The following is a 12,996-nucleotide window of genomic DNA, read 5'->3' on the forward strand; positions in this document are numbered from 1 at the left end:
CGTCATTTGGCTTCATTGGCTGAAGTCCTTGTGCACTTAGAATACCAACTTCAAGGATTCCAATAGGATGCTTCTATGGCTGCCGAGCAGTGGGCCTTGTGTCACTTACATACATAATTGATTCATCTAATACATGGTAAGCACCTTCAAGACAGGCTCTGAGATCAATCCTGGTTGAAAACTTATGCTCGTGCCTTTTATCTCCCTCCAATGCACCAAACCCAAATTTTTCGAGGTTAAACCAGCAAGATTGAACTGGCTTGTGATCTAATCTCTTGAAAAGAGATAGAGAAGGGTGTGGATTTGCGATCTAGAGAACCAATTGAGACTCATTGACCCATAGTGAGGTCTGGTGAAGAAATCGGAATCGCTCTATGTAACAATCCGAAAATTTAAGTTGTCCATTAAATTTTATATTAGTATTATTTAATTATAAATGAGAAAAATCCTAAAGGTTTCATTAAATATTCTATAAGAGGAAAATAAAATATTGAATATTATGGTTATATGTGATAAAATGAAATTTAATTTGGGATTATATATTATAAAAAAAATAAAATTAAGCCTAATTAGAATTAAATCAAAGGTTAAAATAATAATAATAATAATAATAATAGTCCCTACATGTGCTCTAGCCAAACATATAGATTGATGACTGTGCAAGTATAGTTTTAAAGACTTGTGAGTCACCTAATCTAGAGAGACAGGTAGAAGTAAACAAATTATCACTTGTTGGATATAGGCCATGCATTAACTTTTGATTAGAGACGAAGGTTTTCACCAACTACAAATGCGGGGCTTAGTGGGTTGCTAAGGAGGAGGAAAAATGATATAACTAAGGGCAGCACACAACAGGAAGTCGATACGAGGAAAGTAAAGGTTAAGGGTCAATATTTTGGTAAGTTATATTATATTTTGAGTTATCATAATATATTTTATGTATGTTTTAAGTTACCATAATTTATTTTACACAATTTATATTTTATAAATTATATTAGCATTTTTAATTTATGAACCTTATTTTATATAATTAGGAAAACCTATGGATATAACTGTTTATTAAAATGTGTTTTGAGTAATTATTTTATAAGTATAACCACGGAAGTCCCATGTCTTGAGGGACTTAAATAGCCGTTGGCCCTCTAATTAGTTACTTTGTGACTCTCTGTCTGTCATGAATTCACTGACACTTTGATTTCTAGTGTGGAACAAAGTGTTATATGAAACTAAGTGTTACACTATTATGGGAGCCACCTCTTGAGTTCATGCATCTGTTTTGTTTTGTACTGTGGTTATCATTTCTGGCACATGGGGCAAAGTGCTGCACAAAGTTAAGTGCTACACTATGGTGGGAGTCATCTCTAGAGTTCGTACGAGCCACTTTTTGAGTCCATACATCTGTTCTGTTTCTTTCTGTTCTGTACCATGGTTATGATCATTCTGTTTATATGATTTCTGTATTATATGTCAAATCATTTTCGTATTATGTACTTTGTATTTTAATATCAAGCTTTGTTTAGCCAATAATTATCCATGGTGAATTTTATGCACTTATACTCTTTGTATAATATTTCTCACTCTGCCATGTGCTTATAGCTGTTTACCAATTTTCAAGAAACAATGCAATTTAGAAATAGCTTTTGGAGAGTCTTAGATGTAGGGCTACGGAATAGACACACATAGCACTTGTATCGTATTTATAATTATATTCTTCATATGTAAATATTGGCATTTTGGTCAATGAGTTTTTGTTATAAAAGTAAAAGCTCCAATGATTATTTTGGTATCTTCACTTAAATATTTTTCCGCTCGTGTTTAGTAATTTATTTAAGAATTGGCCGCAAATAACTTCAGTTACTGGCCATCACGATACTTAACCCTTAGGTACGGTGTGACAACCCTCACTACTGATTACTGATAAATCACTGATTACTGTTAAACTGAGACTAATTATGATAATTGACTGAATCGACTGAAATCTTGAACTGATTGATTGTTTGTATCTGTTTAAGTGCATCTCTATCTGTTCGACTGTTAAACTATCTGTTCACATTTTATGTTTAAACTGCAAATTAAAGGCCTTATCGGCGGCCGAATCTGAAATTGATTAGTGATACGTGTTAATCATAATTTATGTGATTTTATGGCATACTTATTTGAAATGTGATTTGGTATGATTAAATTAGATTAAAATAAGTTAAACTACATGAGATGGACTAATTACCACTTTGCTATGCCTAGTGGCCCACTTCATATAAAACATATTGAGCCTTTATTTCATAGCATTGCACCAGCCATTTTGAGTACATAACCGACCAAGAGTGAGAGAGAGTGAGGGAATTGAGTTCAACTTGATGGTTTGCTTGGAAATTGGAAGAATTGTTAGAGAATTTGCCAAATTGAGCTTCTAGTCTTGTGATTGAGGACCCAAGGTAGGATATTCAACCCCCCATTGATGTATTTAAGTTAGTTCTTGCATGGTTCATTCTAAATTGAAGAGTTGAGCCTAGAATTGGTCCTAAAATGTTGAATTGTAGCATATATTATGCATGCATGTCTACATTGTTGCATTTTGAGGTTGATTACATGGAATTTGGTACATGCATGTTCATATTATTGTTATAGTCCATGTTTTCATCATGTTTTGGAAGTTGAAGCTCATTTGAGCAAATAATTGAAGCTTTGATTTGGTTTAAACTCATGCATGTCATGTTTGAGTTATGTTCATGAAAATTGGTTTGAAATTAGATTTAATTGAACTACCTTTGGGCTTTGATTTCTCAAATTAATCTTTGAAACATGTTATATTATGAGTTTACAAGAGTTTTCTAGAAAATTGGCCCAAGAGGATCGAATTTGGTGTTTTAAAACCTGTTTTTGAGCTTGAGGTTCAAATATTAAAATTTCAGATTTTGGACTCACACTCAAGCGGAGTGACTGGCGCTCGAGCGTGAAATTCGTGCATCCAGCACTTTACACAGTTTTAAAGTCCCCTCGAGCGAGGTATTGGACGCTCGAGCGAGGACTTGTGTCACACGCTCGAGCAGGTATCGAGCGCCCAATCGAGCGTGATTTTCACACATCCAGTACTTTTAGCATGTTTTACAGTCCGCTCGAGCTGGGTAACTCGCGCTCGAGTGGAATTTTGTGTTTGCCTGTACGCTCGAGCGGGTAAAACCACGCTCGAACGGGACCCCTGTTTTTTGAAGATTTGTTAAATGTTTTTAAAGTGCATCTTTGCATCCTCATTCCATTCTAGGCATTCTTAGGCCTAGTTTAAGGCATCTTTGGTGTAGGAACACACCGAGTCAAGATAGGGATTAAGTTATTATTTTCCCAACTGTGTAGCTTAGTGTGTGTTCACTCTGGAACTGTGTAAGGTTGGCATCCGGAGACGCGCTCTAGCTTATCTGTAGCCCAGAACTCTGTGAGTAACAATGTTGTAAAGATATGTTCGAAAATGAATATTTTCTGAATGATCAACCGAACTGCTTTCTGAACTGTTTACTGTTAACTGAATGATGTTTGTCCTCTATTCTGAACTGTATTGTGGCATCCTTAGCTACTACTGTTACTGTTACTGCTATTGTTACAGAGATCTCTGTAAGTTCCTATTTTGGAACTTTTGTTTACTGTTATGATGGCCATCATTGACTGTTCGGTCTTTCAAGGCCTATTGTTTACTGTACTGTTCTGCTAATAGATGTACCATATATGACTGTTATGACTGAATGACTGATACACTGAATCAATTGACTGTTTTCAATACTGAAATGACATTCATTCTTAACCTCTTTACGCATTATGTTATTCACTAGGCTTTAGCTCACTGCTGATATATATATGTAGGTGTTCAGGCACCAGACCGGAGCTAGGAGCGTGGGTTAGACTCCCTTTTGTCAAAGCCAACCATTGCGCCTCACTGCGAGGTTTCGAGCCTGTCAAGTTAGGGCTTTGGGGGTGTTTTAGTTTTCCCTTTTTTGTATCTGTTTTGTAATTATCGTATAGACTGACTGATGTTGTACTGTACTGTTCTTATAGGGATTAAGTCCCTGTACTGAATGATTGTATATATTGTACATATTGTTTTGGTACCGATTATATATATATATATATATGAAAAGTCTTTTTGCATACAGACTGTCGCAGCTCATTGGATATCTTTTAATTACTGTTTGGCTTCCGCCAGCCCCTGTACTCTGTATTACTGTATTACTGTTAAGCAGGCCTTCGGTAATCTCAGATTACTAGCCGGTTACGGTGCTAAACCCATAGGGACGGGTTTGGGTCGTGACATACGGGGAGCAGGTCGTGACACTCTATGCAGATTTGGAAGGAGAGAGGGCGGTGACGGAGGTAAGGGTGGCAGCAGTGGTGGTTGAAAGGGGAGGGAAAGAGGGAGGAAGATGAAGTGTGAGTGTAAGTGTTGTTATGAGGTTATTTTATTTTACTTTATTTTTGTTAATAATTAATTTTTTGAATTGAATTTTAAAAAGAATTTGGTTATGAGTGTTATTTTTTTGTTAATAATTAAAGTTTTTACTTGAATTTGAAAAATAGTTTGGTTATGACTGTTAATAAGATTTTTCAATAGAGTTTTAAGTTGTATATTTGGTTTTCAGTTATAACTTTTTGAATTAAGTTTTGAAAACTCATTACCAAACAAATTTTCTCATTACGCATGTCACATTAAACATTCAAAATTTAATTCAATACTTAACTCAAAACTCAATTTAAAAATATTTCAAACCTCATAACCAAACAATTTTCTACACTCAAATTATAATTCTAAAACTCACAAACTCAAAATACAACTCTATTCCCAAATCATAATTCTAAAATTCTACTAAACGTAACCTTAGGTTTTTTTATCTTTTTATTTTTAGAGTTATGTCAGGGACATCTCCAACGGTGCATCAAAATTTTCATTAAATTTGAGTAAAAGTTTCCTTTGATATCAAGTGCTCCAATGGAGAGATTTGTGATTTCATCAAACTACTGGTCAATCGGGCGGACAACCGATAGGTCGACTAGACAGTGTAATTCTTTCACATTTTTTTGCCTTGAGGTGGTCATCCAAGGGGGTCGATCAGGCGGACGATCGGCCAATCGATCGGACAGTGTAATTTTTTTTTATAAACTTTTGCCTTGAGGTGGTCATTCAGGAGAACATTTGGTGGTAAAAATCTAACAGCAATAAACAGTAATTTGATGAAAGACACATTAATTCTCAGTTTGATGACAGAAAAGTAAAATCTTGGATTTAATGATGGATTTGATGAACTGTTGGGGAAGCAAAAAGTTACTTTTTTATTTGATGATGGATTTGATGAACCATTAGAGATGGTCTTAAGGATTTTAAATAATCTATCAATTTTTTTACCAAGTCTCTTATATGGGTGTGGGACCCACACACAAGTGGATTTGTGTGGGTTCCATATCCATGTAAGAGATTTGATAACAAAATTGATAAATTATTTAGGTCTATAGCTTCTTTTTTTTTCTTTTTCTTTTTCTTTTTTGTATATTATTTCATAAAAAATAAAAATAAAATTATTTAGAAAGTCAATTCTCAAACATTCTTTTTATTTTGCTTTTTCCATCGCAAAGTACGTGCACACAGAGAATTAATTTTTTGCTCATTTGAGAATATATAATTTTAATAATTTTTTAATATTTTATAAAAATATATGTAAAAAAGTAGAGATAATGATATGATAATTTATAGTGATTTTTTGACTTTTTAATTAAAAGTAAAGTTCCTAAACCAATAGTTTGAAGTTAGATTTTCCTAACTGATATGTTTTAAGATTCATTTGGGAATTAATGTTTTAATAATTTTTAAATTTTTTCCAAAAAAAAAATGTAAAAAAATAAAAAGAATAATTAACCTTTTATAGTTATTTTTTTTAACTTCTTGACAAAAACTGCTTCTTCCTAAACGATGCCTTAAGACGGTTTAACGTTAGCCCAAGGGTGTAGCGGGCTGGCTTTTGAGACTAATGGGCTGATGAAGTTGTTTTTTTTAACCTTGTGGGCTTTGTGTTAGGTACAAGTAAATTTTATTACAATCTTTGAAAGATCATATTTCACATAGGAATACAAGTATACAACACAAGGCTAATAAACAACAACAATGTAACAAAGTTGGAAATTTTACTTTTAATATTTTAGATTATTTGATAAATGTAATTATTGGAGGTAATCATTATTAAATGTGAAATACATTTTAAAAAGAAAAAAACAACAAACTTACTTAGCAACGTTCACACCAAATAGTATATAATTAGAGATTGTGCTTCACTGGGGAATACGAAGGTATAAAGGGATGTGATTGTGGGGGTTGGGAGGTGCATCCCACACCGTGAATGCACTTGTGGAGTTCATCCATTTATTTGTCATATCAGGATAATGACGATCTATTACATCTTTTAAACTCTCTGTTTTCTTCACCCATTCCATTCCCTTCTTTGTGTAAGTTTCTTCGTTAAAATTGTTTGTAAAAAATCTATCCGCTTCAAGCCTCCTGCATTTGTTAATAAAATTTCGGACTAACTTTCAGGACACTTAAAAATAATTAATTAAAAATTTTAAAAGTAAGTATATATAGATAATGGAATTTTCTTATTTGATACCTCGATGCCATGATAACGAATACGATGAAGGCAGTCTCACTGATGGCAAATCCCTTGATCTTCTTCTCTGCCATGAGACCCACCAATAGATCGAGGTTCTCCACATCATCACCGTACACTTGTTTGAGTGTATCAATTGCTTCCTTATCATCCGTTAGATCTTCCCATTTGGATATGGGTATCAATAGGAGGCCCCTTCGGAACTCATTGTATCTTGCAACTTTCCTCTCCCTATCTCTGTAAACTACACAACCATTCTTATCGATCAACAGCTCCTTTATCTCATAAACGAGTAGAATATTAAGTTGTTCAAATTTAAAATTTTAATTTGAAACTTAATCAATTTTAAAATATATTTAAATTTGACTTATTTAGCTAATGAATTTATCTTGAACAACTTTTTAATGAGTAGAGTTTGAGTAGCTTGGTTCATCAAACATAAAACTACCTTCAAGAGCAGGTAGGTCAACGGGAGTAGTTCTATCAGTGCCATCTACATCTTGAGGAATAATTTCCCTAAGCCACAGAGGATAATTCCAAAGCTCAAGAGCTCCACATGATTGATGACCCATGGAAACCATTTGCCTTGTAAATCCTATTTCTGTTAAGGCTTTCTCTCCTTTATGCCCGACCAGATTAGGCATAGGAACCCTGTGTAATTATTTAATTAATTCATTTTTATACATTTTGTTACAAGGAAAAATTTTTTTTGATGATGAATGAATAAGAGAAAGATTGTGTACTTTTCGATCAACGGTGGAGATTTGTCAGGACCCGGAGCAGCGTTGATGTTCCGGAGGAGGAGGTGATCGGGCAGAAGCGGGTGCATCCTATAAACACTGACAAATTCCTCAGTCAAGGAATAAGGTACTCCATGATTCTCAGGCTTCTTTAGACCCACAAGCCCTCCTAATATTGCTCCTCCAATGTGTCCAAATGTTTCTTTGAATTTCTTTCCCAATAATCCATACCTGATCGGTCAAAAAAAAGAAAAAAATCCATACCCGAAATAATGGTTATGTGATATGATATGAGGGAAAAAAAAAAAAAAGCCTAGAGCTTCTGTCTTTTTCATTAAGAAAAAAAAAATTGCTTTACCAGTTGGCACGCATTAAGAATTTTTTTTTTTTTTTGAGCTTTTGTTCACTAAGAAAAAAATTCATACCTGAAAAAAAAAATTCATTAAAGGAAAAAAAAAAAAATACACTGAAACTGAAACTGTCTTTTTCATTTGAAAGCTTCTGATCACTTGGTGATGTGATATAAGAAAAAAAATTGTGACTTATTTTTTTTATCAATAAATATTAGTTATTAGTTGTTAGATTAGTATTTATAAGAGAAAATTTTTTCATTCTTGACAAAGTATCTAAGTACTTAGATACCCTTAATTCAACCCTTTACGGAGAATTAAATTCACGACCTAAATTTTAAAGAAAGTATGGTTGCCAATTAAATTAGGCTTAGTTGATTAAAAAATGCGACTTTATTGGCTCTGATTAAGAAATTGCTTTACCAGTTGGCACGCATTGAAGCAAGCAACGTGTCGGTTTTAAGAAGCTCGACAGTCCAATCAATTGTATGGATCTTTGCAATTACAGCAGAAGTCACAAGCCTTGCATGCCGGTACAGTTCTTCGTCCTCCATCTCGTGGTACTCCTTCTACAAATATTCACACACGAATTATTATATGAGATTTTTATTTATAAATTTTATTTAAAAGTGTTTTAATATTTTTATTTTATAAAGTTATTTTTTTTAATTCACATTATTTTCTTAGATTCTTATGTCTTATATTTAATATTGATATTTAATGTTTTGGGAAAAGAGAGATAAGGAAAAGGGTCAAAACATAGAAAATTTCATATATAAATTAAATAGCATTGATGTTATTATTTTATATTATTATATAATGTGAATATATTTTTAATTGATTACACATTAAAAATAATGTGAACATTCTCTTTTATCTGATATGAACATTTACATTAACGTCATCTGATGTAAACATTCACATTCACTTCATCTAATGTGAACATTCACGTCATCACGTACAGTCATGTTTATATTCAAATGAAAGTTGAGATTTGTAATTGTATATTTTGATGCAATACTGATGTGAACCTTAACATCACCTTTATCACAACGTCATCTGATGTGAACATTCGCATTCACGTTATCTAATGTGAACACTCACGTCATCACATAGAGTTAATGTTTGGATAAAAACATAATGACAATCAATAAAGAACCACATTTAATTTTTATGTGTAATATATATCAACATTAAATAATGGTGTGTAGTTAATGTATTTTTTTGGAGTGACGATATGGGGAATAAGAATGGTCATGAGAACTACCAAAACATAATGACAATGGTAGGAGAGATTGAAGGTATTTTGGTCTTCTTATGTCAAATAGGATAGGACCTAATGGAATAGTCAAAAAAGACTATGAGTTAGATGAAATAAAACTCTTAAAAAGAAAATTTATCAAAAAAAACCCCTTATTATATATATATATATATATATATTTCAATAACTTTGAATGAACTGATAGTGATAATTGTTTGGCAAAAGGTTATTTTTTGTTTTTTTGGGTTAAAATATACAAAAATAAATAAATAAGTAAAATAAAATAATTAATAAGATAAAATGTCACATCAAATTATTAATCATTTTATTTTATTTTTCATAAACATTACATTTAACTATAAAAAAAAAATCTAATCATTTTTTCAAATATAAAAATTTTAACCTACTAAAATAATTAAAAATTAAAATAACCAACTAAAATTACAATTTCTCAAACAGTCACATTGTAGAATAAACTGATGGTGACAATTAAAAAATGTGGTCATACATAGTTCCTCTAAAAAGTACCTTGAGGGCATCACAGACTGCATTGTGCTCCTGGACGAAGAGGGCCTGCAGTGTGGAAAGGCCGGCCCAGCCATTACGAACGTCACCGGAGACGACAGTCCCATCATGGTCATGAAGAAGAAGGCCATCTTTTGATATTTTAAGCTTCCCATCTTTGAAAGTCCTCACTTTCCCCAACCTCTCTGCATTGCTCCCATAAATAGCACTTCCATCCCTATATTCACATCACATCCTAACTACACGAATAATCCTATAGATATATATAACTACACGAATAATCCTATAGATATATAGATATGTATTATAATTGTGCGTACCACCAAGGTGTTCGAATGTTCAAGTAACCACTCTTGATGCCATAAAAACCAGTAGAAACCTCCTTAGTCTTGTAAAATTTGAAAGATTGAAGTGGGCATTGATTTGCCACTTCTCTTGGTGCCGCAAGTTCAATCTACAACAAGACTCATATTATCGGAATGAGCAAAAGTATCAGAAAATCATATTCCTATCAAAAAAATTATTGGTACAAAACTGATATATATACATTTGAGCAGACCTGATTGGTATCCTCCAAGTGATCAATCCAGTCATGAATCATGAACTGTATCCAAGAAGCTGCTATCATGTTGAATTGCTTTCCATTGTCTTTCATTGTTCTACGTGCCAGTAGTTTTGTTGCAACCACCATTGGATCCGGCTTCAATAGCTGCATGTTTTCATTTAAAAAAAAAAAAAAACAACAAATATCATTTAAAGACCATACATTCTAATTGTTTTTTTTAAAGATAAGTGTAATCCGATTCTACTTGACAAATTTTTCAAATTAAATGATTCAGATAATCTCAATAGTTTCGGCGTGAGCCCCACCAACACTCACTGCAGCTTCAGGGGGCTGCTGTGTAGCCGCCACCGCAATTAGGGGTGTATACGGTCCGAATTGGTTCGATTCTAAGAAAATTTAAGAACCAAACTGATCCTACCGATTCTATGATTTTAAGAACCAGACCAGACCATTATACTTGTAAAATCGAACCAGAACCAAACCTAAATAACGGTTCGGTTTCAGTTTGGTTCACGGTTCCAAAATTTTCTATTTACAAGAATAAATTGTTAATATTAGAAAAATAATTACTCAAACTAATTATATTTAATTCATGATAAAAACTAATAATATTAAGACATTACTTAATATTACATATCTATATCATCATAATATCATTAAAATTACAAAAAAACCAATTAATAAAAAAAAAACTTAATATTATATATATATATATATATATCTTTTAAAATTCGATTCGGTTTGGTTGGAACTGTGATTTTTTCATAAAATCCATTAACCGAATCGTTTTTATAGTTCTCATATTTCATAAATCCAAACCGAATCAATTCTTAATAGAACTGAACCAAATCGTATGATTCGATTTGATTCAGTCCAAATTACCAGTTTAAACGGATTTTTGAAGAGCCCTAACCCCAATCCATATGAGTGAGGCACAACTGCAACTAGTCATTAAAAACAAAAAGAAAAAAAGAAGAGAAAAACCTTATCATTCTGATCAACAGGAGGAATGTTGCGGCCGAAGAAAGTTCCTTGACTGCCGGCTGTTTCATTGAAAGGGTCGTTAAATTTACCATCAGCAGTCCTGAATGGAAAATCAGCTGGGTTAGACCGAACACCAACCGGTGTTCTTCCTACGTTAATCAAGTTGTATTCCTGGTGAAGATGTCGCCGAACTGCTAGATATATCAGACCCAAGAACACCGGCAACCGGGACCATATCCCCAACCTATCAATGGAGTGTATCATCTGCATTACCACAAAAGAAAAGAGAACATCATTTCACAAAGTTAATTAAGCCAAGAATGGTGAAATGGAGGAGTAAAAAGCTACTCTAAAATGGAAAGAGATTTAAAGGCAAGTTTACCAGGAAGAGAAACTTGTCTATGAGAGTCATCCTTGCTACAACTTCATGGAAGTCTCTGTGAATGAAGTGATGCAGAGTTTCCGCTAAGAGAGCCTTGATGGGTTCCATAACTAGAGAGAGAGAGAGAGTCCTAGCTTTTTTCCTAACCCAACTCGTAAAATGTTTAAGGTATATTGTCCCAGTTACTACTTATTTATAGGGGACTGGGGTTACCTAAAGTATCCAATCTGTGTTTGTGTTTTATTTTGAGCTTTATATTTTAGAATTGGGATCCTCTCTTTTATTTTGGTCTTTTATTCCCTCCTTGCAAGGCTTTCGAGGCCACTTTGAGGCCCAATTTTGATAATCCGAACCGTTCATATTTTTAGATTTATTTAGTATATCATACCTGTAAAAAATCAAGTTGATCGGATATCAGAAACTATGTGTTCGGAAAACTGTTTATTAAAAAATAGTTTGTAGTCCCAATTTTCTGATGACATACTTTCTGATATCCGATCAACTTGATTTTTTACAAGTATAATATACTGAATAAATCTAAAAATATGAACAGTTTAGATTATCAAAATTGGACTTCAAAGTGGACCCAAAGGCCCCTGCAAGGAGAGAATGAAGGAGGGGCTCAAGAAGGGGATCTAGACTCTATATTTTAAGCGTATTAATTTCATTGTTAACTTATTTAATTTGGGTTTTAATGGTTCTAACCGTTACAACAAATTAAGATTTTAGACGCAATAATTTATAGACAAATCATTTTGAGTATCGCATTAACTTAGTCACTGAAAATATTATTATTTTATTTTTATTGATGAAATTGAATATAAACTGATGAAATTTGTCCTTTCGGAAACAAAATTTTCTTTTTCTTGTCAAGTAGATTTTTTTTTTTTTTGGCACAAAATAATTTTATCCTTAAAAGTTTACATATGAGCAACATTTTTAAAATTTTGTCACTTCAGCCCTTTAAAGATGATAAGAATTAATCTCCTAATATTTATTTTAGAAACGAAAAAGATTCGTCTTTAAAATTTTTATATGTTGTAATAATGTAGTTTTCATTCAAATTTTAAAAACTAAAATTAAATTAACAATGTTTATAAAATTTGGATTGAAACAATGTTAGGAACAATTTAAACAAAATTTAAATTCACACAATTAAAATATATAAATGGCACAATTAATTGTATATTTAATTCAAAAGTTGTGTTTGAATTGTAGATTTGAATAAAAATTTGAAAAGAAAAAAAAGTAAAGAATGAGTGAAATGTAATTATATTTTGTTCACATTTTACTCATATTTTTTCTTTTATCTTTTCAAATTTTCTCTAAATTCATGATCCAAATAAAAATTAAATATATATACACGGGCACTAAATTGGTTTAGAGATTGTTTTTAGAGAGGCTATTTGATAGTTTAAGAGTAATGCTCTACACTATTAGATTTTTTTATTTTTTATCAACAAAAGAAATTTTGTTAATAAAAATCACTTGTACAGAATACATAGATGAACTTGTCAAGTTATCTTTCAACAACCTTAAAAAAAATGAGATAAT

At 32.3% G+C, this 12,996-nt stretch overlaps 1 protein-coding gene across 1 annotated transcript; it reads right to left on the minus strand.

The window, feature by feature from the left end:
- Nucleotides 1-6,144: 6,144 nt before the first annotated feature.
- Nucleotides 6,145-11,671, minus strand: LOC114318634 (alpha-dioxygenase PIOX). The gene is made up of 10 exons (XM_028265570.2): nt 11,443-11,671; nt 11,061-11,324; nt 10,071-10,220; nt 9,832-9,965; nt 9,515-9,728; nt 8,149-8,294; nt 7,379-7,606; nt 7,084-7,286; nt 6,636-6,879; nt 6,145-6,526 (listed from the first exon to the last, which is right to left on the minus strand). Exons 1-10 carry the CDS (start codon nt 11,548-11,550, stop codon nt 6,301-6,303), a joined length of 1,917 nt encoding a protein of 638 aa, XP_028121371.2. The 5' UTR covers nt 11,551-11,671; the 3' UTR covers nt 6,145-6,300.
- Between the last annotated feature and the right edge of the window lie 1,325 nt (nt 11,672-12,996).

Source organism: Camellia sinensis, chromosome 1 (genome assembly GCF_055761805.1).
Source record: "Camellia sinensis isolate YWXY chromosome 1, ASM5576180v1, whole genome shotgun sequence".
Taxonomy (NCBI): Eukaryota; Viridiplantae; Streptophyta; class Magnoliopsida; order Ericales; family Theaceae; genus Camellia; species Camellia sinensis.

Excerpts from the sequence above, each read along its gene's own strand:
- LOC114318634 (XM_028265570.2), bottom strand. The coding sequence starts at position 11,550 with ATGGAACCCATCAAGGCTCTCTTAGCGGAAACTCTGCATCACTTCATT. Across the intron at positions 9,966-10,070 it reads ACTTGGAGGATACCAATCAG|ATTGAACTTGCGGCACCAAG; the intron begins GTCTGCTCAAAT and ends GTCTTGTTGTAG. Across the intron at positions 7,287-7,378 it reads TCTCCACCGTTGATCGAAAA|GGTTCCTATGCCTAATCTGG; the intron begins GTACACAATCTT and ends ATAATTACACAG.